General features: G+C 44.9%; 1 protein-coding gene across 1 annotated transcript in view; it reads right to left on the bottom strand.

Moving 5' to 3' along the window:
* Nucleotides 1-15869, bottom strand: part of TXNRD1 (thioredoxin reductase 1) — a 34793-nt gene extending 18924 nt beyond the window's left edge. Inside the window, exons 1-5 of the mRNA NM_001256357.1 lie at nucleotides 15783-15869; nucleotides 10988-11060; nucleotides 6009-6128; nucleotides 3073-3215; nucleotides 2699-2814 (exon numbers count right to left, since the gene is read on the bottom strand). Coding sequence (NP_001243286.1) covers nucleotides 2699-2814; nucleotides 3073-3215; nucleotides 6009-6128; nucleotides 10988-11060; nucleotides 15783-15869 — 539 coding nt within the window. The remainder of the gene's footprint in view (nucleotides 1-2698; nucleotides 2815-3072; nucleotides 3216-6008; nucleotides 6129-10987; nucleotides 11061-15782) is intronic.
* Between the last annotated feature and the right edge of the window lie 9143 nt (nucleotides 15870-25012).

The following is a 25012-nucleotide window of genomic DNA, read 5'->3' as shown; positions in this document are numbered from 1 at the left end:
TAGGAACTTCCCATTTGAATCCATTGAGGACTTTGATCCCAGAATCATAACTCTGGACCTGGAAGGGATCTTCAGAGCCACCTGGGTGAAGCCCATCATTTTACAGATGTGGATGTTCTGGCCCAGAAAGGTTAATTTCCGAATATCCTATAACTGGCAGAGGCAGAAGCGGAAGGGAAGTCCTTACAAAGAAAGGATCTGGGCCTGGAGCTGCAGCCAGAGCACTCGACCTCCGCTTGGATGTCTGAGACAAGGCAGAGGGAGTCATTTTCCAGCGGACCCTGACTTGGAGAACCTTGGGCAGCCACATCCTCCATAGGCAAGAACCTCTCATTCTTATAACACAAAGCTGGTTTAAATTAAGTTTTGCTGACTCCCAAAGAGGCCATAAAAGGGCAAACAGTTACAGAGGCCCCACTACATAGAAAGTTTAAATTTTTTCAATGGGTTCATTGATTTTTTTATTTTTTTTTTATTAAAACCCTTACCTTCGATCTTGGAGTCAATACTGTGTATTGGCTCCAAGGCAGAAGAGAGGTAACAATTAGGCAATGGGGATCAAGTGACTTGCCCAGGGTCACACAGCTGGGAAGTGTCTGAGACCAGATTTGAACCTAGGACCTCCCGTCTCTAGGCCCATCTCTCCATCCACTGAGCCACCCAGCTGCCCCAGTTTTGCTGATTTTTGCTGTTTCTTTTCTCTTTTCTCCGTCAAGAGAATTCAGTTATACTTTGAAAGCAAACAAGTCTAATCAGTGCAATAATGACTGATCATTATTCCAGAGGACCAACGATAAAGAATGCTACCCACTTCCTACTCCAAGCAAAGGCCAAGACCTCCTTGGGAACACAGCCAAGGAGAGAATTTCTTTTGGGTGACTAAGTGTATTTGTGACAAGGGTTTTCTTTTTCTTTTTAATTTAGGGGAAAGGAGGAAGAAATGAATTTCTGTTCATTTAAAAAACTAAATTAAAATTTAATGTTATTATTATTTTAAGACTGGACCTCCCTATCTCACCCAGGTTTGGCTATGCAATGGCCACTCATGGGCCTGATCCCTAAGGTGATTGGGGGCCAGAAGCTTTGACTGCTCCATTTGCCTCTGCTTGGGCAATGGTGGTCTGTCTCTACTCCAGGGGATCACCGTATCGATGCTGGACTTAGTAGGGATACACAATTGATTTAAGTCCTACCAGAGCTCAGAGCTCCTAAGCTCAAGAGACCCTTTCCCTAGTCATAATAATGGTAGAAGTAGTAATAAATAACAATTACTAAATATAATATATAAAATATATATATAACAATTATATTATATATAATAAATAAATATTTAATTAAAAAATAGCCATTAATGCTAATGATATCAATGAGAATAAATAGCTAACCTTGATAGAATACCTAGTATGTGCCAGCACTTTACAATAATTGGTTCACTTGATTACTATAAATGGCAGAGATTACAGACATGTACCACCACATTCAGCAAAAAAAAAAAAAATAATAATAATGCTATAAAGAATGCCTTGGGACTGGGTGGTAGCTCAGTGAACTGAGAGCCAGGTCTAGAGGTACGTTCAATCTGACCTTAGATTAGACACTTCCTTGCTGTGTGACCCTAGGCAAGTCACTTAACCCCCATAACTTTACTGCTCTATTGCCTTGGGACCAATACACAATATTAATTCTAAAATGATAGGTGAGGGTTTAAAAAATGGCTCTTAGGAGGAGGGAGGGTACATAGGGGAAAAAGGAGAAATCTATGCAAAAATAAAGGATGATCATTTTTTTAAATCTGTTTTAAAGGCCTGAAATGGGAGGAAAAAAAAAGGCTTCCTCAAAATATAATGCTTTTTTAATTTAACCTTTACTTTCTGCCCTAATATTAATTCTAAGACAGAAGAGCAGTAAGGGCTAGGCCATTAGGGTTAAATAACTTGCCCAGGGTCACATAGCTAGAAAGTATCTGAGACCAGATTTGAATTCAAGTCCTCCCAGTTCCCAGTCTGGTGCTCTATCTACTGTTCTACCTTATCTGTCCCCAGGTATTTGCCTTTACTGCAAAACCTAAAGCATGTGTCTCAAATACCTTTAGAAAATATTTTCAGTAAAACATGTGTAACCCAGTGGAATGGCTTGTCAGCTCTGGGAGGGGAGAGGGAAGAGAAGAGGGAGAGAACATGAATCACATAACCATGGAAAAAATCTTCGTCCCAAGAGGAATTAAATTATGTGAATTAAATAATTATTAATGTGAATATATATTTGAAATTATTAATTAAATTATGTTATTAAATTATGTGAAGATATATAATTAAATAATGTGTGTGTATGTATGTATGTATGTATGTATGTGTATATATATCTCCCCCCCAGGGCACCAGGATGCTAGTGCCTCACAATGAAAACCCTCAGTAGCTTGCAAATGGCTAGTAGTATTCTCAGTATAAGAGAGCCCACAGAGCGCCATTATCAATAGCACGTGTGGTCCTGATTCTTTATTTCAACACTATCCTTACAATGAAGATCAGGCCCTGGACGATAAGGAAGAAGGGAATGCCTATGGCCGTTAGAGTAGAATTATGGGGAAGGTGGATGGTGGAGCTTGAAAGCTGTTCAAACACGCCAGGTCATGATTAAATGGAAAGGGTCAGAAGCCAAGAAAGCCAAAGGGAGGAGGGCTCCCCCCGGCCCATCTCACCTGCTGATGCAGTACTCTTTGTCTCCCGGGATGCCCGGGTAACGCGGCCTTTCTCCGGTGGCAATGAGGAACCTCTCCGCCGTATAGAACTTTTCTTTGCCCTTGTTATTGGTGGCCTACGGAGAAATCAACCGCTTAAAGATGGCGCCCAAGGAAACTCACGAGAGAGCTGCCATGAGTCAGTGTGCAGCACTTTTTTTAATCTTTCTTTGTATCCCCCTCCCGGTGATTAATTCGTGCTTAGCCCTTAGTAGGTGCTTCATAAATGCTATTAAGCGGAGTTAACAAAATGAGTTATTCGGTGATCCCCAGAGCATCCTTCCCGCAGATGAATAAAGGCAGCCCCCAACCCCTGCTGGCCAGCCTGCGCTTACCTTAATCTTGTGGGGGCCCACGAATTCCCCATAAGCATTCTCGTAGGTGACCCTGTTCTCCCGTAAGGCCACTCGGTAGCCCCAGTTCAGGGAGCCAATGTAATTCTGGACCGCTTCGGTCATGCTTTCCCAATTGTGCTTGACTGTGGGGGGAACAAGGCAGAGGGCGATCAGGCCAGGGAATCTGGGGTCCAGCCCCCCCCAGCCAGGGCGGTCCCCCCAGTTCTGCCTGCCTGTCTCTCCCCATCTCTCCCTCTCGTGCACACAGGGATTACATTTGCAATGCTGGATCCCGGCACACAGGACAGCCCTTGCTGGTACTCCATCTCTCCATCCACCGGCAGGATGGGTCTAGTGGAGGCCCACTGCAAAGCCCTCCCAAATACAGAGTTCTGAGATGAAGGAACATGCACGGGGGCTGCTCGAGGCAGACTAAGAATTACAAGGGGAAATCTTTGGGCAATTGGCAAAGACTCCCTCTGCTGCAGAGGGATCAGTTTCACCCAATTCATATGCAAAAGCTAGAAAAGGCTTAAAGATCCTGATTTTAAATGCTGTAAATTTGAATCTTTATTTAGGAAAAAACGCTGCTTCTATTGAGAAGGGGAAATGTGTAGGTGGAGGGCGGAGGGGTGTTATGGGATGAACTGAAGGACAGAAGACTGTATGGGAAGAAGGGGCAGCTGGGCCCACAAGATGGGAGGTCCTGGGTTCAAATCTAGCTTCAGACACTTCCTAGTTGGGTGACCCTGGACAAGTCACTTGACCCCCATTGCCCAGTCCTTTCTGCTCTCTTGCCTTGGAACTAATACACAGCATTGATTCTAAGATGGAGGGTGAGGGTTTAAAAAAAAAGAAAAAAAAGACTGCAGATAAGATTTAAAGTCTCTGTAATATGCTCCATTGTCCGTCTGTCTGTCTGTCACACACAAAATGGTGGAAGGCAGCAAACGCTAGTGACAAGAGTGGGCTCCAGGAAAGCAGCCCCTCTGGGAAATCCTCATTGTATAAAAAATAAAAATTGTTAACATGAAAAAAAAATGCTTGTAAAAGAGTTTTCAGGGATCAGACACCCATCCTAGGCTGGAAGGGACTTCACCAGTTGATCTGGTCCATCGCCTTCATTTTACAGATTAGGAAACTGAGGCCCAGGGGGACGTGATTGATTTGGGGCTGGAAGACACCTCACAGGTCAGAACAGGGCAGGGAGTGATGCAGTGGGAGTCCCAACCCCCACGGGGGTAAAAAAGACCCAAGTTCAAACCCAGCCTCAGATGCTTACTAGCGGTGTGGCTCTGGGCAAATCACTAACCCTGTTTTGCCAAGAAAGCCCTAAATGCGATCATAAAGAGTTGGACCCAACTGAAATGAATGATGGCTGGAGACTTCATGATCAGCCCTCCAACCCGAGCCACCTTTTTATTTCAGGTTTTACACCCATACAACATGGATCAGAACAACTCAAAGAAATGCAATTAAGTCTCCATGTGCACAGTCTTTTTTTTTTAACCCTTCCCTTCTGTCCTAGACTCCATTCTAAGACAAGAGCGGTAAGGACTAGGCAATGGGGGTTAAGTGACTTACCCAGGGTCACACCTAGCACTGTCTGAGGCCATAGACTGCATTTAACTACTTTGTATGAATTCTCTTTATGTGTATCCCATGTGGGACTATTTGGGCTTTTTTTTTTAATCCAGAGGCATTTAAAAGATGTTTAATCCATCCTTTCCCAGAAAGCCAGGGGCCAATGAAGCAGTGCTCAGCCTGGGAACATTTTTCAGATGTGCAGGGAATTTAAAGCTCTCATCAAATAAGGCTGAATGGAAACTGGAGTCTTAGATCACCAGGTGGCCCAATAAACGGTTTACTGGCTGTGTCTGTTCTGTCTGACACCTAGACTTGAGGGTGGGGGACACACACATAGACGGGTACGTGGAACTTGGGAGTTTGAGTCCATCAGGATTCCTCCTACCTTCATCCTTTTTTAAGCCTCTCATTTCTAGAAAGCCACTAGGCAGTGAGTCTGAGGGCCTCCCTTAGCCTCTTTACAAGACAGCACTCAAGTCAGATCTCACAGTGGACAGGAATCAGCTAGGTGCCTCTGCAGAGAGTGTCAAAGACTCCTCTTCGCGAGTTCAAGTCTGGTCTCAGACACTTCCTAGCTGTGGGACTCTGGGCAAGTCACTTCACCCTGTTTGCCTCAGTTTCCTCATTTGCCAAATGAGTTGGAGAAGGAAATGGCCAACCAGCCCAGGATCTCTGCCAAGAAAATCCCCCATGGGGTCACGAACAGTTGGACACGACCAACAACAAACAACCGAACCATCCACGGTGGGAAATGGGGATGGGGAAAATATCTGCCCCTAGTCCTCCCAGCCACCAAAAAAGTCAATGATGAACATTACTTCAAGAAAGCTCGAAGGCCATGTATATTAATACAACACAATAAAACTGGGAGCCTCTATTTGCAAATGCCCCCAAATATTTTAGATTGGAAGCTTCTCCAGCTCTCAAATATAATACAATTCTACTCCCTGCACAGTGATTTCAAAAGTTATATATCCCTAAACTTCTTGAAATATAGACAGGGGAGGAAGAAGAGGAGATAAGAGAAGAAAAAAGGGAAGTGAGAGGAAGAGGAGAGAGGGAGAAAGACAGAGAGAAGGAGGAAGAGAGAGAGAGGGGGAGAGGAAGAGAGGAAGGGAGAGAGGGGAGAGAGAGAGAGAGAGAGAGAGAGAGAGAGAGAGAGAGAGAGAGAGAGAGAGAGAGAGACAGAGAGACAGAGAGAGAGAGAGAGAGAGAGAGAGAGAGAGAGAGAGAATGCTAGAAAAATCACCTTGGTGTGGATCATTCACCAAGTGATTAACAATGGCCAGGGCATCCATCCTAAGATAAACAGCAACCACAAAGAGCACAAGTAGATTTTATCTCTTTACCTTCTTCTGAGAGTTGCCATCCATACTTGCGAGAGTCTTGCAAGGCCTGCCCCAACAGGGCTGCCTGGTGCATGAGTTTCTTAGGTATGCAGCCGACATTCACACATGTCCCTCCAAGACCTGCAACGATGTTTTAAAAATAAATACTTTTAGCACAGCAGATAGTCCGAATCATGCCCAACAAAGTCGACAGCAACTATCATTACAATTCTAATCCACAGATTTTTAGGAATGTTGATGGTCATCATGGTTTCATTTCAATTCACCTATAAACTGATTTTTTTCTTTTTTTTTTAATTAAGTATATTTACTTACTTAGTTTACAATATTTTTCCATGGTTCCATAATTCATGTTAAAAACTGATTTATTGGATGTGACAAAGTAAATAAATTAAATTAGTTCATCCATTCAATAGGCGTAAAAAAAAGAGCCTGCCATGTGCCAGGCAGTGACCTAAACCCTGACGATACTCAGATAAAAATGAAAGTCCCTGCCCACAAGGAGTTTACATTCTATTGGACTTATATTTTTATATCATTATAGATATATGCTCTCTTTAACTATATTTGTGATCATTTTTAAGGCTTAAAGGAAGTTACAAGGTCAATGCCTTGTATAGGAATATAGGAAGTGTGCTCCTGTGGGCAGGGGTGGTCTTGTTTTGGATCTATTGTTCAAGAATTTTTTTCTTTTTTTAACCAGATCTGTGATTTCTTCACTCCCAGTTCATAATCTCCCTCAACCTATGTAGACTGGCACCTGCTCTGCAACTTATAGCGATGACTAGATGCCTAGAACTTGGGAGGGAGTTAATCTGTGTTTAGTTGAATGATCCATCTTTTTCTCTTCCTAATCTTTAGGCATTTCTCTGATGCTGTTTACCTGCCCACCTCCGGTTGCCCACCCTTGTCTTTCAGAAAGGGAAACAAGCACTGAGAAAAGAAATGGAGGAAATTTGTCCTCATGCATTCAAGTCATAATGGGTCCATGAAGACCTAGAACAATTCATCTGCCTTAGTTCTGCCCAAGAGGTTAAAAAAAAAAGTACAAATCATAGAATTCTGGAATGAGAAAAGAAAGGATCTCAGACCATCTAATGTAATTCCTTCATTTTACAGGAGGCAACTGATTATTCAAAGGAGGGAACTGATTGGTCCAAAGTCACATAGGTAATAAGCAAGCAGACAGCTAAGTAGCCCAGAGGAATGAGAGCCAGGCCTAGGGAAGAGAGTTCCTGGGTTCAAATCTGACTCTTCCTAGCTGTGTGACCCTGGGCAAATCACTTTGTCTTGGAACTAATACTTTGTATTGAACCTAAAAGGTAATCTTTCTTTAAAAAATTACTTAATGCAAACATCAACAACATGAAAATAGGTTCTGATCAAGGACACAAGTAAAACCCAGGGGAATTGTGCTACAGGAAGAGGTAGAGGGAGAGAAGGGAGGGAAAGAATATGATTCTTGTAACTAAGGAATAAGGTTCTTAAATTGACTAAATAAAATAAAAAATAAAAAATGACCTAATCACTTAATTAATTAATGTAGGATATTTTTCCATGGTTAAATGATTTATGTTCTTTCCCTCTCCTCCTTCCTCCTCCCTCCCAGAGCCAATGAACAATTCTAATGGGTTATACATGCATCGTTGTTCAAAACCTATTTCCATATTATTACTATTTGCAATAGACAGAAGGTAATTTTAATTAAGTTCATTTATTTAATTAATTTAGAATATTTTCCCACGGTTACATGATTCATGTTCTTCCCCTCTCCACCCCCATAGCCAACACGCAATTCAACTGGGTTTTACATGTGTCATCATTGATCAAGACCTATTTCCATATATTAATATTTGCACTAGGGTGATTGTTTAGAGTCTACATCCCCAATCATATCCCCACCGAACCATGTGATCAAGCAGAAGGTAATTAAAAAATAATAATAATGCTAATAAGCAAACAGAGATGGAAAGTGTGACCCTCTCAGCCACTTTCAGAAAAAATAAAAAATCTTCCTAAGAAGGAAAAAGTCTCGCCTAGACATCATGCCCCTCATTAACCCGGGGGTTAAGTAAACCAGGGTGGGATCCAAGAGGCCAACAGAAGGAGCTGCCCTCGGGGAGGCAAATCATTTAGATCCCCCACATTTGCAATTATAGAGGCATGAAAAGTGGAATTGGCTTCTTCCCCATGTAAGTGTGGTTCATAATTAAAGATATAAAGCCCCTCTCTGCCAGAGCAGGCTGAAAGCTAATTAAGCAAGTCTATTTCCCCATCAAGAATGAAATGTGTTATGATTCAACGTCTATTCTGTGAGTTGGGGGGGTCCAAGAAAGCCCACTGGCCAGGGCTACCACCCCATTCCTAAACGCTGCCTCCTTTGCATCTAATTGCACCAGAAAGAAGCCGGGAGCAGTTACTGGCCCCATCCCCACCACTCACCTGCTGCATAACCCTGGGCAGGGCACTTAATCCCTCGTAGTCTTAGGTGGTGCTAAGAACATGCCTACAGTTTTGAAAAGCCTTCAACCAACGTAATCTCATTTGATCCTTATAATAAACTTTTAAGGCAGGGTAGGGCGAGAAAAAACATCCATGTGTTTATGGAGGAAATTGCTAAGTTTAGAGAGCCTTCAATTCTGCCTATCTTTTAAGGGCTATGTTTTATTACTATTATTACTGGGTTATATTTTTTCATTTTATTATTTTATTTCACATCAGTTATTTCCATAAATACCCCATACAACAACCTAACAAACTTTTCCTTGTAACAACAAAAAAAAAAAGAATTGTTTTTTTTAACCCTTACCTTCCATCTTAGAATCTATACAGTGTATTGGTTCCAAGGCAGAAGAGCAGTATGGGGCAGGCAGTGGGAGGTCAAGGGACTTGCCCAGGGTCACCTAGCTAGGAAGTGTCTGAGGCCAGATTTGAACCCAGGTTCTCCAGACTCCAGGTCTGGCTCTTTATCCACTGTCCTACCTAGCTTCCCCTGTGTGTACTAATGTTTTTTTTTTTTCCAAACGCCTTTACCTTCTATCTTGGAACCAATACTAAGCATTGGTTCTAAAATTCCCACAGGGCCCAGCGGCTCAAGGTTAATTTGGTGTGGGAGACAGACGCCAGAGACCTAAGCTTCCTTTTTATCAAAAATAAATCTTCAAGTTAACTCAGATCATGGCTGGTAAGCTAAAATCAAAGTTAGAGGTCACTGGGTTCAACCATATCATTTGACAGCTAAGGAAATGAAGGCACGAAGAGATTTAGTCCCAAATCATAGGACAGCCCTGGAAAGAACCGGAACTTGAGCCCAATTCCTTCAACTGCAAATCTGGGGTTCCTTAAGATATGCAGAACATCCCATTGAACATATTAGTATACAAAGTGACCCTGATTAAAAAAAATAGTCTCTTCGTTACCTCTTTGCATTACCATTCTTTTGTTCTTAAACCCACACCTCCCATGGCAGAATCAATAATGTATATTGGTTCCCAGGGGTAAAGGCTGGGCAAAGGGAGTTAAGTGACTCGCCCAAGGTCACACGGAGAGGAAGCAACTGAGGCCAGACTGGAAGCAGGACCTCTCTCCGGTCTCTAGACCTGACTCTCTCCACTGAGCTGCTCTAAGGAAGGCTCCAAGAAAGGGCAAAAATGGGAGCATGCTCAAAGTGCAACATTGCCAGGGCATCTCCCTCCTTCTGAGGGAAAGGGAGAGGACATGGGGCAGGGGGCACAACGGCACCTACGCAGCCAAACATTGCTGGTTTGCTTTCACCTGCTTTTCTCTGTGAGAGAAACCCTCTCCCAAAGAACTCAAGCTGAAAAATGTTATCCCGCCCCGGAGAGAGAGAGGAGATGAATTCTGAGTGCAAACGAAAGTCTGATTTTCTCACTTTCTATATTTTCTTGCCCTTTTTTTTGGCAACACGGCTACTATGGAAATATATTCTGCATGATTTCAAACGTAAAACTGATATTGTCTTGCTTGCCTTCTTTCTTAGTGGATTGGGGGGGGGGGGGCGCCTGGGGGAGGGAGAGAATTTGGAAATCAAAAAAAATGGTTTTAAAAAGATATTTTTTAAAGAAACATTCAAAACAACTACATAACATATACACTATTTGGGGATCTATTTATTTACAAAGATACGTGCAAATAGTGAGGCTTTACTCCAGTGGTTGGTACTACTGTATCGCTAGGTATACAGATGCACAGCTACCTATCCCTAGATGGGGCAGCGGACTTTGAATGAGTTCCAATCCAGCTTCCGAAATTCATTAGCTATGTGGCCCTGGGCAAGTCACTTACTCCTGTGTGGGCCTCTGTTTTCTCTGTCACAAAATGAGCTGGAGAAGGAAATGACCAACAGCTCTAAGATCTGCTTTGCCAAGAAAAGCCCAAAGTGGGTCACAGAGGGGCCGACACCACTGAAACATGCCTAGAGGTGGTAGCAATGCTTCGCTAGCAACCTCAAAAGAAACGCCTCTGTTGGACTGAGGTGGGGGCAGAGGGATAGCCAGGCGGACCACCAACTAGAAACAAAAAGGCATGAGTCAAACTTTTTTTGTGAAGCCAAAGAGAGTAAATGACCGCTCTGAGGAGAACGCCGGCGGGGAAGCCATGGCACCACGGTGACCCTGGCACCGAGAACCAGATGAGAGAAGGAGGCTCATCCGGGCTTCTGCCTTTATAACTGTGGAAGGAGGGGAGACTTGAAGCAAGATGGCGGGGACCTCACGCACACCGTGGGTAAGCCACGTTGCCCCAGAGGCTCGACCTGCAATCGCAGGCCCGTTGGTGGCAATACGTCCATTTCTTGATATTCCAAGCCAGCCGTGATTAATAAGTGGAATGCCCATGGCAAACTCCAACCCAATTCGCCTCGCAGAGTCTGGCTCACTTCGTGAATGAATTTCATAAGTAAATGACTTCATAACTGCAAAAACAAAAGTTCCCACAAATACAAATTCAGAAAAACTTACCCCATCGGTTTCCCAGGGGAGTCGGAGTGACAAAATCCAACACCAGGATTTTCTTGCCATATCTGGCTGCCTCCTGGGGAAAAAAATTTAATCCATTTAATGTCCAAAGCTGAGCCTGGAAAGTGTCTTGTAGCTAAAGAGCCATGTTGCTTTTCCATTAACCAGTAACGCCTGGAGCAGGACCAGTTACTAATCCCAGCAAGGCTTTCTAGGCCAAGGCCATTCCCCTAACTGGGATGAAAATGAAAAAAGCCTACCGAAGACACTCGGGGCAGTCTTAACGTGCCACGGCGTTTCACCCCAAGAAATCACGGCCGAAGTTGGACATCTTGGACGCAACATTTCATAATTGAGCAGTAACAGGAAAAGGTCAGGCCATTTCCAAGTGACCAAGAACAAGAGAGATGCTCCCTTCCGAGAGCCCGTGTTTCTGCGGGGTCTTTAGAAAGTGACTAGAAAGGGAATTGACCACATCTGGCAAATAAGCCCTTACTGCATTTAGTGAAGGCTGAATGGCAGAGATTTTTCTTAGGAAACTGTCAAGCAGCATCTTTCATGTAAAGAGTATTTTTTAAGTGTGTTCAGTCCTATCGAGAGTCCTCAAGCCACAGAATCATTGATTAGAGCCAGGACAGACTTCTGAGTCCAACCTCCTCATTTTACCAGCTATGAGACAGAGCCCAGGAAAGGAATGACTTGCCCAAGGTCACACCAGCAACGGGCATCAAAGGTTAGATTTGAATCCAGGTCTCTGACCGTTTTCCTAATGAACCTCAAGAATTCGATGTGTTTCTCAACAGATCTCTTTTCCCATGTAACCTTTACATCCATGTTAGGAAAAATACACGAGGGGCAGCTTGGCAACACAGAGAAAGGAGAGGGGGCTGGCTTTGAAATCAGGAACGTCTAACTCACCATGTTTGTGTGACCCTAGACAAGTCACTTAACTTGACTGACTAACCGACTTTATAAAAATGTAAAGTTACAAGTGAAACAATGATGTGCTCTGAATCGGTGGGGAGGCTTTTGGGGGAGGAATTTCCCTATTAAAACACACACACACACACACACACACACACACACACACACACACACACGAAGAAAGAATTATTTTCTAAACTACTTGACTATCTTCTGAAAAACTTTTGGAAAGATACAAGTGAAGCAACCTTTCTGGGTCTATTTCTTAAAAAGAAAACAGAAAGGGGCAGTTAGGAGACTCAGTGGATAGAGAGCCAGGCCAGGCAATGAATGGTCCTGGGTTCAAATCTGAACTCAGGCACTTCCTAGCTGTGTGACCCTGGGAAAGGCACTTATAGCGTTCACTGCCCAGCCCTTACCGTTCTTCTGCCTTAGAACCAATACATAGTATTGATTCTAAGATGGTTAAGTAAGGGTTTAAAAAAAATAGAAAACAGATTTAAGGTTGAACAGCAAAATAGATTGTGTTCTTCCTGGTGCAAACATCAACAACATGGAAATAGGCTCTGATCAAGGACATGTGTAAACCCAGTGGAATGGCAAGTGGGCTACAGGAGGGGAGGGAAGGAAATAATGTGATTATTGTAACCAAGGAAAAATGTTCTAAATTAACTAAATAAAATTAAAAACAAGCAAGCCAAAAAAGATTGTGTTCTTTCTTTGATTTAGAAGAGTCCGTATCTTAAACAATGAAAAACCTATTATCTGCAAAGGGCACCTGGGGATGCGGATAGGAAATACAGAAAAATGCTCAAAAGCAGTCTTAATGTGCAATGCAGTTTCACTCTAGGAAACGATTGCCTCATGAGGTATACCATCGTCTAATGGCTTGACTTAAAAGGTGTCTTGGGGAAAAACTACGATAACATAAAAAACAAAAGACATCAATAAAGTTATTTTTTAAAAGGCATCTGTCTAATTTTATATTAACTATACACACATATATATATTTATTGACATATATACATATATATTTATTTATCGGCATATACATATATACATATATATATATTGGCCCAAATGCCTGAGTTACCAGTGTCAGGCTAATTTCATTCATGAGTTTTATAAGCAAGTGCTTAAGAAATAAGTTTCATTCATTCATTTTTACATTTGTTTGCCCAACATTCCAACCCAGTGCTTGGTTTATAAAAGGTGCTTAATAAGTGCTTTTCATTCATGTGTTTATTTTTGTCTCTACGTTTGGCTTTAAAAAAAAAAGGTGATTAAACAAGCACTTTTCACTTACGAATTCATTTTTTATCCTTGTATGTCTAAACCAGTCCCTAGCTTATGGCAGGTAATGAAAAAGTGTTTTTCATTCACTCATTCATTTCTGTCTCTGTGTTCTCAGGACCGTATCTGGCTTACAGATGGTCCCTCATTCATTCATTTTTGACCCTGCATGTCCAACACAACGTTGGGCTTACAGAAGGTGCTTAAATACTTTTTGTTCTTCACTTACCAATTCATTTTTGCCTTTGTAGGTCTAAAGTAGCCCAAAGCTTATGGCAGATACCTAAAAAGTGTTTTTCATTCATTCATTTTTGCTTCTGTATATCCAGAACAGTACTTGACTTTTGGAAGGTACTTAATGAGTACTTTTCATTCATTCATTCATTCATTCATTCATTCACGCCTTTGTGTACCTGGCACAGTGGTACCTGGCTTTTCATTCATTCTTGTCCTTGTATCCCCAGCACAGACTCATATAGAGTAGACACTTGACAAATATTTGTCAAATTTAACCCTGACCTAAAGCCAAACTCTGGTGCTGGCAGGATAATGAGCACCTCAATCTTAACTGTAAAGAAGGGGAGAATTGGGGGGCGGCTTCTTGGCTTCATTTTAATCCTCCTTCCCTGATGACCGCCTCATTGGCTTCTGGCAGATGTTAACAGCAGATGGTCCAAGACTGTAAGCCGCAAGCCCTCCCTCAAAAGCAGAAGCACAAGCTTCCTTTGGGCCCTTGGATGGAAGGCCAGCGTGGCCACATTCATCTTGTCCCTCTCAGTCCTGGGTCCCAGATTCCCTTCCAAACTCTACTCAATTATCTCATTTTCCTTCTCCATCCCCTCATGGGAGACTTACAGGATCACAGCTGTTGGAAATAAATTGCCTGGAGCCTCAGCGGCTCCAGCGGGGAGACTCCGAGGGGAAAGACTCTAATGAACGAGTTAGAGGACGGCGTGGCCTTGGGAAGGGTTCTCTCTCCGCTCCCACGAGGAAGCACGCCCTTCTTCACCTCCACCTCTTGGAACACGACCCTTACTAGGGGCTTAATCAATGGATCCCCCAGCTGCTAGCGCCTGCCCTGCCTAGCTACCTTATATTAATATATTCTGTTTGCTATATATTCACCTATTCGTATATTATATTAGTTCTATGTTCTGTTAGGTGTAAATTCAGATATGTTCTATTAATATACTATCATTATATTATAGTATAATATATTCATATATAATAATCATTATTTATTTCTTTTTAAATATTTATTTTCAATATATTATAACATAATATAATATGTATTATATATTTTATTATTTGATATTAATATAATACACATTATATTATATATTAATAATAAATATGTCATAGTATATTATATAATAATATATAATTAATATCAACCTAGACTCACATACACTCAAGAGAGAACAGAACCGTCGTGAAGGCAGGGGACTATCTTATTTTATTTTTGTGTCCCCGGCCTCAGCACATGCCTGCAAAATGTTGAGCACTTAATAAGGCAGAGAGGTGACAGACTGTGTCGGGGGCTTGGTTTGGGAGTCAGGAAGACCCAGGTTCAAATTCCTGGGCAAGTCACTCAGACTCTCTCAACCTCTATATCTGTTGTTCAACCATTTTTAGCTGTGTCCATCTCCTCGTGAATCCATTTGGGGTTTTCTGGGCAAAGATATTGGAATGATTTGCCAGGTCCTTCTCTGGCTCATTTGACAGGTGAGGAAACCGAGGCAAACAGGGTTAAGTGACTTGCCCAGGGTCATTGCAGCTAGTAAGTGTCCGAGGCTGGATTTGAACTCGGGAAGAGGAGTCTTCCTGATTTGATGCCCAAGCAAGTGCTTCATCCACCGTACCCCTTAGCTGCCCTCAGTCCATTCATCAGGAAAACGTGGATAAGAATAGCATTTCCTTCCCCAAGAACAGGATGAGATCATCTCAGGGAGTAGACCAGCTCCAGAATTGGAAATATTGTGAATGGATGGATAGTTCAGTTACAAAGCTGGAGATGTCTCCCTTTCTGGTCCCCCATATTTAACTATCCATTTGTGGGAAAGCTTTATTTTTATGGCTAGAGCCTGCCTCAGTTTCCTCCTAAAACAGGAAGTGAACAGACTAGAAGGCATGGAGCTCTAAATCTGCAGTCCTGTGATCTTGGGCACGTTTTTGTTTTTATTTTAAAAGTCTGGGTCCCAGATACTGCCCAGCTGTGTGACCCTGGGTGAGTCCCTTCACCCCCATTGCCTAGCCCTTGGAGCCGATGCTCAGCACGGACTCTAAGAAGGTGAGGGTTTAAAAATATTCTGTCTTCATCTGTATAACGGTTTCTGGGGCAACCACACGAGGTAGTGGATAGAGTGCTGGGCCGTGTGACCCTGGATAAGTCATGAAACCGTTTGCCTGGGGCTCCTCATCTGTAAGCTGAACTGGAGAAGGAGATGACCAACCACCCCAGGATCTTCGCCGAGGACACCCCGAACGGCCAGGGCCCCCGAGAGTGGGGCACTTAATGGCCTCGAAGCCTCCCAATAACGCACTGACGAGCAGATGAAGGAAGGCCCTCAAAGGCACGTACCTTGGCCGCGGCGAGGCCTCCGGAGCCTCCTCCGATGATGATCAGGTCATAGTCGTAGGCCTCGGGGGGCTCCTCTGACCCATTCATTCTTGATCGATGTCGAGGCGGGACTTTCTTAGTGGCCTGAAGGAAAGCGCAAGGGAGAGACGTTTCAGCGCAAGGCACACTGCGCCAGAGCCTCCCGGACGGCCGCCCACTGACTGAAAGTAGACTGGTCAGAGCTCCGCTACTTCCGTGACCCTCCCTGGAGAGGCAGAACTGCGCGGCGGGCAGATGGGGGGTCAAGAAGACCCGAGTGCAAGTCCTGCCCCCAACCCATAAGGCTGTGTCAGGAAGTGGCTCAATCTCGGGCCTAGTTTGATCCCCTCTTTTAACCCACATTAGAACCCCCCGAGGCAGTAGAGTTGTAGAGTGGATGTCAAAAAGGAAAGTGGAGAAGAACGTATAGAAGACAGGGAACAGATTTCAGAATATGCAGCCAAGTCAAAGAACAGAACAGAATTGTATTTATCACGGAGGTCATTCCCAAAAAAGACAGTGAAAAATGGACTTCTCTTCCCTCTTTGCCAAGGGGGGGTCCTAGGCGGTAGCTGGCTGGCTCAGTGGTTGGAGAGAGAGGGGACAATCTAGGTTCCAATCTGGCCTCAGACACTTCCTTGCTGTGTGACCCTGGACGAGTCACTTACAGCCCCCATTGTCCTGCCCTTACCCCTCTTTTACCTTGGAACCGGTGCACGGTTAAAAAAAGGGCACTAATGTGGGGAAAAGGGGAACCACTGGAAACTGACATGGATGAGGAAAAAATAACTTCACTAAAGTTTACATAAAAGTTTACATTTACATAAAAAAAAAACCAAAATAGGTTAGGTCTCTGGAAATATCACAATGGCAGGCGATGATTTCTTCCTGGCGCCTTTTTACCTTATTAGGCTGTTTAAAAAAAAAAAAAACCAACCCTGCCTTTGCTCTGAGTGCATTCAAGGTAAAAACCTTCTTGGGGCCGAGATGAGCCAAGAAGGGCCCGAGGCAGGAGAATGAAGGTGGGCTGCCAAGCACCACGATTTCACCATCCAAAGATTTCCAAAGACTATGGTTAGGATTCGCTTTACGGTGAAGCAAAAAAAAAAAAAAAGCTGAACTAGGGACGTCAAACATTGGCTTTTAACCTTCCCTGTGGGAGAAGGTTGTAAGACAGAGGCTGCTCCAAAGAGGCGATTTCCTTTTGCTTCTCTGCCCCTGGAACTCTCTGTATTCCATTTAGGATGGGCAAATCCATATTCGTTGCACATTAAGGTTTCCAGTCCTCAAGAATGACCATTTTAATTAAAGGGGGAGCTAAGAACTCACTGCTTAATTCTCTGTGTTTGGCCCCATTTCATCGTAGCTGGTGCGGAGGACTTTGGGGAGCCATCTCATTGAAGAGTCTACCCTTTATAACTCTGGGGGAAGGGGTAGGTACTGGATGGGGTAGAATTCCATCAGGATTTCTTTATTAGAAAGGAAAATAGTGTATTGTCATGAGAAATGTGGTGATTTTACGGTGGATTCGGAGACAGAGGGCCTGGATTTGAATCATGACTTGTATAATTGAAAATCTGTTACCCTAAAAAAGAACTACATTTCCCAGAAGCCCACTCACTTCCTGTCATTACATACTTCCTGTAGAAAGGGGATATTAGGGGGGGATGTGAGCGGTCCCACCTCTACTTCCAGCCTCGAGCTTGGTGGTGGTAAGGTGGGTGTTTGAACTGACTGATCAGCCATGGGCATGTGATCTTTATTTTGTATCTTCTTTATTCCTTGATTTCTAATGATCATTAATAAATCTCTTAAAATAGATTTTTAGGAGAGATTTAATTTTTACACTCTGTTCGACCTCACTAGCCTCAGTATCCTCTTCTGTAAAATGAGGAGGTCAAATGAGATCACTCCCAAAAATCCCTTCTTGTATCATGTTTATAATCTGATGGATCCCCTGGAGAAGGAAATGGCAAACCACTCCAGAATCCTTGCCCAGAAAGCCCCATGGATAGCCACGGTCTAGAGGGGCGCAAAGAATTGGGTATGACTGAACAACAATCTGATGGAAAGGGACAAGAGGGGCTGCGGCCAAGGAGGAAAGGAGTTTTGAGAACCTAGAAAGGAAAGTGCCTCAACTTACCGGGTCAGGCTGAATGTGTGTCCTGCTACCAGACGGAGAGGGTGGCAGGCAGGAATGGGGGTCAGGAGGAGGAGGGTTGGGTGTGGGCAGTAGCAGGGGGGCAGCCCGAGGATGAGGGACTGCCCTGAGGCGGCGCCTCGGTCCCCTTCTTGAGGGCATCGGTGGGGGCTGTTCAGGGGATAATGTGAAAACACAGGGGACACAGCAGGACTCGCACCAGACACAGGAGAACCTGACGGGCGTAAAGTCAAAGGTGGGGGAGTACAGCCAATATCCAAATGGCATTATGACGGATACGCCGCCTTCCACACAAGGCACTGTGGGAGGAAAAGAGACTTCGGTAACAAGGGCTAGCCGCAAGGGAGGCAGTGAGGACACAGGAGAGGCCCGCCTCAGCGCCTCCTCCCCGGCGCCGTTTGTGCATCTGTGAAAGCACAGAGCAGGACTAAGCTTCGGGCTCAGGTCCAGGGGCCGTGTGCTCATCTGTAAAATGAGAGGCGTGGGGAGACGAGTTCGAGATTCGCGGAAACTCTCGTCTCGTCGGGAGGCCCAGGGGAGAGCCGAGCTTAGAACAGCAAGTCGGCCTGTCTCATTCCCCCCATTTAAATGGGCTCCGTGAACGCGAAGGAGAAACGAGTCTTCAGATACCCAATTCCGGACGAGCAGAAGCTCTCCTGCGGCTGGCAACCCCCCCACGCTCATCCCCGCCCCATCCGGCCCCTTCCTTGCCACCCCCGGACGAGGCCAGATTTTAAGCAGGACCACAGCCAGAACCCCAGTCATTCCGGCCCGGCAAGCGTGTGAGATTGAACCCTCCCCTGAAGAGGACCACGGGGCCCTCGCTGGCGAAGGGCCTCATCATGCCGGCTGCTCCTCTGGGAAGCCCAAGGCCAGACCAAAGTTTAATAGCATGAAAAACAGAGGAGAGCAGAAAAGAACGGGACCATCGGGGCGGAGCAGAGGGAGGGCGAGCGCAAACGCTCCCCAGATCGGGCCGTGGATTCTCTTCTTTCTCTTTTATCTCCTTAGCAGTCTTGGCATACAGTAGGCACTTCATCATGCTTGTTAGGGAGCCGCTAGGGAGCCCTGTGGATAGAGCTCTAGGACTCGAGTTCAAATGTGACCTCAGACACCTCCCAGCTGTGTGACCCTGGGCAAGTCATTTAACCTCTGCAACTTACTGTTCTTCTACCTTAGAATTGCTACAAAGGGGGCAGCTGGGTGGCTCAGTGGATGGAGAGCCAGGCCTAGAGATGGGAGGTCCTGGGTTCAAATCTGGCCTCAGACACTTCCCAGCTGTGTGACCCTGGGCAAGTCACTTGACCCCCATTGCCTAGCCCTTACCACTCTTCTGCCTTGGAGCCAATACACAGGATTGACGTATTGACTCCAAAATGGAAGGTGGGGGTTTAAAAAAAGGAATTGCTACAAAGACAGAAGGAAAGGGTTTCTGTGAATAAAATACAACAGAACACGGATCACACAAATGTGTGCCTATGTCATAGGCAGCCACAGGGATCCCGACGCATGGTGTGATGGCCCCGGCTTCTATTGGAGTTTGACACTCGGGAAGTTGTTGAGCTGCTTGTTTTTCAGTGGTCCCCGACCGCTGGTGACCCCATTTAGGATTTTCTTGGCAGAGACACTGGAGGGCTTTGCCATATTCTTTTCTAGCTCATTTTATAGATGAGGAAACAAACAAGCAGGGCGAAGTGACTAGCCCAGGGCCACACAGCCTCACATGGGTGGATGGGGATGTGGACGATCACCCCAGTGCAAATATAATTAATAGGGAAATAGGTCTGGATCAGTGGCACAAGGGTCACACGGCCCGTAAGTGTCTGACGCCGGATTTGAACCCAAGAAGATGAATCTTCCTGATTCCAAGTGCGGCCCGCTATCCTCTGTACCACCCAGCTGTTCCAATTCAGGAAGTCCTGCCTACACAAGGTACACGAGGGTGGCAATCTACCTTGGTGAAAGAAGCTTCCAGACCAGCATCACGCAGGAGGCTATACCAGCTGGCATCAAAGAAATCCTTGCTCGATGGATTGACTGTGAGGCTTCATCCTCAGGAACCAGGAGCTGATGCATTGGCTTGACGAATAAAACTCTTCTCCGCCCATGCAAAACGTTCTCGTCATGCCCGACTCAAGTCAGACCTATGGAAATCCCTCTGTTTCCAGGTCGCGTTCCCTTCTACCACCTGGGACCACCCCTTCCATCCCCTGCATCCAGGACAGAAAAAGGAGCCTCATGGAAAGAGGTGGCTGTTTAAGCAAAGCTCGCCGCTTCGCTTGCTCTCTAGGCTTTCATTTCGGCTTAGGATCATCTCTAGGCTGTCTCTGATTCCTGTTCCAGCACTTGAATGCCAAGATGGGTGGAAATTCAAACAAAACTGAGCAAGAAACTTTTGCTTTTTAAAACCAGACGGTACATCATCATCGGACCAAAACACGATCGTCCTTCCTTCTTGGTCTTTTCTTTTTTCTTTTTTTTTAAGCCCTTACCTTCCATCTTAGAATCAATACTGTGTATTGGCTCCAAGGCAGAAAGGCAGTAAGGGCTGGGCAATGGGGGTCAAGTGACTTGCCCAGGGTCACACAGCTAAGAAGTATCTGAGGTCATATTTGACCCCAGGACCTCCCATCTCTGGGCCTGGCTCTCCATCCACTGAGCTACCCAGCTGCCCCCATGACCTTTTCTTAAAAATTTCCTTTTTTCTTTTTAATCACAAACTTGACAAACATCGTCAAATATGAACATTGACCCATTTAAAGAAGAGAAGGAGGGATGACTATGATCCTGAAGAGCTTGGATCTATTAATTCATTTTTTTTACATTATTTTATTGTGAATTTTATAAAACCAAATAAAACAAGCATTTCCATATACAAAGAGAGAGGATGCATAAATGAAATGCAAATCTCATATGTTTAGCTTACTTTTCTTCACACCTAGTCAATTCCATCCACGAATAAGTATCAATTTTAAGAGAGAAAAGCGGCAAGGGCTCATTTGACAGATGAGGAAACTGAGGCAAACATTGTGAAGTTGCCCAGGGTCACATCACTAGGAAATGTCCGAGGACACATTTGAACCCAGGACCTCCTGACTCCAAGCCTACTGCTTTATCTACGGAGCCACCTAGCTGCCGCTGAGTGTGTCTTTTATTTAAAAGTTTCTCATTTAATGTAGAAGCTCTAATAATTCTCTGTGGGGGTCTAGACCCCTTCTGGACTTCCTTCTTCCCCCTTCCGTGAGATTTTTGTTACAAGATTCATTGTTGCTCTTTTCAAATACTATTTTCAATCACGGCTCCTTCCCATCACGGATCCCCCAGAATTCCCCACCGCCACTAACAAAAGATCTCTTCCTTGAACTATGCCCAGGCTCACTCTCGAACCCTCCCTGCCTTACCACATACACATTTCCCACCCCACCCCCCAAACAACCAACTTCTGCTTCCCAGATGAGTTATCCTCTCTTCCGGGTTCCAGGCAAAACCCCGGCACTAAATCTATGCAAACTGCTGCTACTTCCTCTTGGGTAACCTAATTTAACCAGGCTTCCACCTCTGCATTCCCATCAGAAGTCTTAATCATCCCAGGGAATGACTGCCCCAGAACTGGGTTCAAAAGCCTCCAAGTGCTTCTATTCTCTTCCCAAAAAATTAGGGCACTGCTTCCTCCATCGCCCACTTTCAAATGCTGACCAAACAGTGCAGAGCGCCTACTAGGTGTAAGGCAGCACGGGAAGCACCATTTAGCCTCCCCTTCCAGAGCTCAATTTCAAAGGAATCCAAAGGGCGCTTTAGAGAAAAGCACCATATAAGGACCAAGGATGCCCAGAGGAAAATGTAGTCCGGGGGGCCGCCAGCTTGGCTCTGGCCTAGGGTACCTCCCAGCAGTGTGACCTGGGCAAGTCACTTACCCCCCTGTCTTAAAGAGCTCTCCCTAGGGCAGAAAGGGATTTTAAAAACCTGATCTAGTCTGAGGCTTTAAGAGACTTTAAACACAAAGGAACACGTAACTAGAAGATGGAAAGCACTTCAGCTTTCGTTAGGGGACAGGAGTTCAAATCCTTTATCTGCTACAGGCTGCCCTGTCATTTGTAGAAGATGATTCGACTTCCCTGCACATGGGATTATTTTATCTGTACGGACAGAGACACGGAACCCCATGACTTACGTGGTCTCAGTCGGCTGTTTTTTTTAAACCCTTACCGTCTGTCTTAGAGTCAATATTAAGTATAGATCTTAAGACAAAAGAGCAGTAAGGGCTAGGCAACGGGGGTCAAGTGACTTGCCCAGGGTCACCCAGCTAGGGAGAGCTCAGGTCCTTACAAATCCAGGTCTGGCACTCTGTCCCTTCTTTAGTTTCTGTTAGAAGGCAAGCTCCCTGAAGTCAGGCATGGCTTCATTTTTTTTCATTGCTCATAGCTCAAACTAGTGCAAGCTTTAATAAATGTTGCCAGAATGAGTCAACCCCATGGCCCATTTGCTGTCGGTGTCCCGCTGCCCTATATTTCCTTGAACCTGCCTCACCCTATAAGGCTACATCTCTCAGCTTCCTCTTCTGTAAAATGAGAGGGTTAAGTGGGATGGACTCTGAGGCACCTTCCCATCTCTAAATTTAGGAGCCTCTGTATTCAAGGTCCTGGGTTCAAATTCTGGCTCTAGCTACAACGACTCACGGCCTGCCTTAGGAAAGTTATTCCACCTTTGTAGGTCTCCAGTTCCACAAATGTAAAATGCAGGGGGGTGGACTAGGTGGCCTCTGAGGTCCCTTCCAATTTTAGAGCAATACAAACCAAGAAAGTCACCAACAAGCATTTCTTAAGTTCCTTCTCTACAACAGGTATGGAGTCAAGAAAGTGCTGGAGATGGAAACATAAAAAACACATTCCCCTACCTTTGAGCTGAAATGAACAAGTTATGTGTGTAAGGCAAATACGGGTGACAAAGTAAATCAAGCACTGGGCTTAGAGTCAGGAAAACTCCTCTTCCTGAGTTCAAATCTCACCTCAGATGCTTCCTAGCTGTGTCACCCTGGACAAGTCACTTCATGATGTTTGCCTCAGTTTCCTCATCTGTCAAATGAGCTGGAGAAGGAAATGGTGAACCACTCCAGTATCCTTGCCAAGAAAATGCTAAATGGGGGTCACAAAGAGTCAGACAAGGCTAGAACAGCTAAAAAACAACATAGAGAGGGAAGATAATCTCATAGAGAAGGCCCTGGGGGACAGAATGGGGAAGGGGCAAGGCGAGACCAAGAAGGCCTCTAACAGAAGGAACATTTATCTCTCAGCTCCACATTAAAAAGACAAAATTGTATTTCCTGGATCCACAAATTACCTAATCCAAATGCCAATATTAAAGGTTTAGAAATTAAAGGTAAAGAATGGGCCCTCTGAAATCCTCAAAGTCCAACCCCCCCCCATTTTACAGATGAAGAAACTGAGGTCCAGAGATAGGAAGCTGCCTTGCCCAAGATCACATCTAGACTCGGCTCTTTTATCACTGCTTGCCAATGAGAATAATAGCTTGTTATTCACATAGATGTAAGCAAGATGATCCTTGTGAAAGGAAAAAAGTTCCCCTCCTGGTCTTAGACAGTCACCCCAGGAATTAGGGCTCCAGTCCTTTCCGAGGGAGGAGGCTCCCGGGGGAAATGCTCACCAGCACCTGGCCCAATTAGGCCATCATTTCCACCCACAACCAGTCATTCGTCTTTTCCAAGCAGCCATGGGCAGGCAGAGCTATTTGGAAAGAGAAAACCTGCAGCCAAGAACAGAGCTTTGGCTGTTATGTTAATCCCTGCAGTAACACGCCTCAGCCCTTCCCGATCCCCCCAAGCAAGAAGAAGGAGCCCCAGGGGCTCAGAGCAAACGAGGGCTCCACAGGTGTGGAAGGCAGGCGACAGATGTTGACATAAACTAAATACCACGCAGCGGTGCCTGGCCTCGGGAAGCCTCAGGAGCAGGCTGCCTGACTCAAAGACCGCCAGGGGGTTGATCAAATAAAGAAGAGCCGCCCCACAAAGAAAACCCGACCGAGGCACAGAGCTGGGCGAACACAGGCCACCGCAACAAAGGCTGAGCCGTCCTTCCTGCCAGAGAGGCGAACATTCACCAGCTTCCTGGAACGGAGCCCGAAATCTCTAGAAAGAATGAGGTTCAACTCAAGGAAGACCGGGGTGACACATGGGTAAAGTCACCCACCGCGGTGGCACGTGTGCAATTCCAGATCACCAGCTTCTTCTGGTGTCCTTGTCTCTGCAAAATCAGTGCTAGGCACACGAGGGGCATTTAAATGCTTCATTCATTCATTCATTCATTCATTTTAAAACCTTTACCTTCTATCTTAAAATCAATTCTAAAGCAAAAGAGTGCTAAGGAGTAAGCAATCAGAATTAAGTGATTTGTCCAAGGTCACACAGCTAGCAAGGGTCTGGGGCCATATTTGAACTCAGTCCTCCCAACTCCAAGCCTGATGCTCTATCCACTGTGCTACCTAAGCTCTCCATGTGTGTGCTGATGTCTTCTTTTTTTAACCCTTACCTTTCATCTTAGAATCAATACTATGTGCTGTTCCAAGGCAGAGGAACAGTAAGAGTTAGGCAATGGGGGTTAAGTGACTTGCCCAGGGTCACCCATCCAGAAAGCATCAGAAGCCACATTTGAACCCAGGATCTCCCAGCTCTAGGTCTGACTCAGTTCACTGAGCCACCCAGCTGCCCCAAGAAAGAAATACTTATTGATTGATTTTAGACTACTTAGCCCAAAGGGTTGTTCTGGAAAGGTAACTTTCTAAACACTAAAATGCTACCCAACTGGCCATCAGACTAAGGAGCTGCTCATTTCAGAGGAGGCTTAGTTTTGCTTGGTTGTCTCTTTTTTCCTTCTTTGTTTCAAGAGATGGATCTCTGGAGAGGGAGATGAAAGCAGTATAAAATTGACAGCACTACATTTATAGCCTATGTTCTATCTAATTACTTGCCTTCTCAGGGATGGAGAGGGGAAGGAAAGAGAATTTGGAACTCAAAAAAAAAATTTTAATGAATTTTAAA

The sequence above is a fragment of the Monodelphis domestica genome, chromosome 5 (genome assembly GCF_027887165.1).
Source record: "Monodelphis domestica isolate mMonDom1 chromosome 5, mMonDom1.pri, whole genome shotgun sequence".
Classification (NCBI taxonomy): Eukaryota; Metazoa; Chordata; class Mammalia; order Didelphimorphia; family Didelphidae; genus Monodelphis; species Monodelphis domestica.
This window is presented reverse-complemented; position numbering and strand designations above follow the sequence as displayed.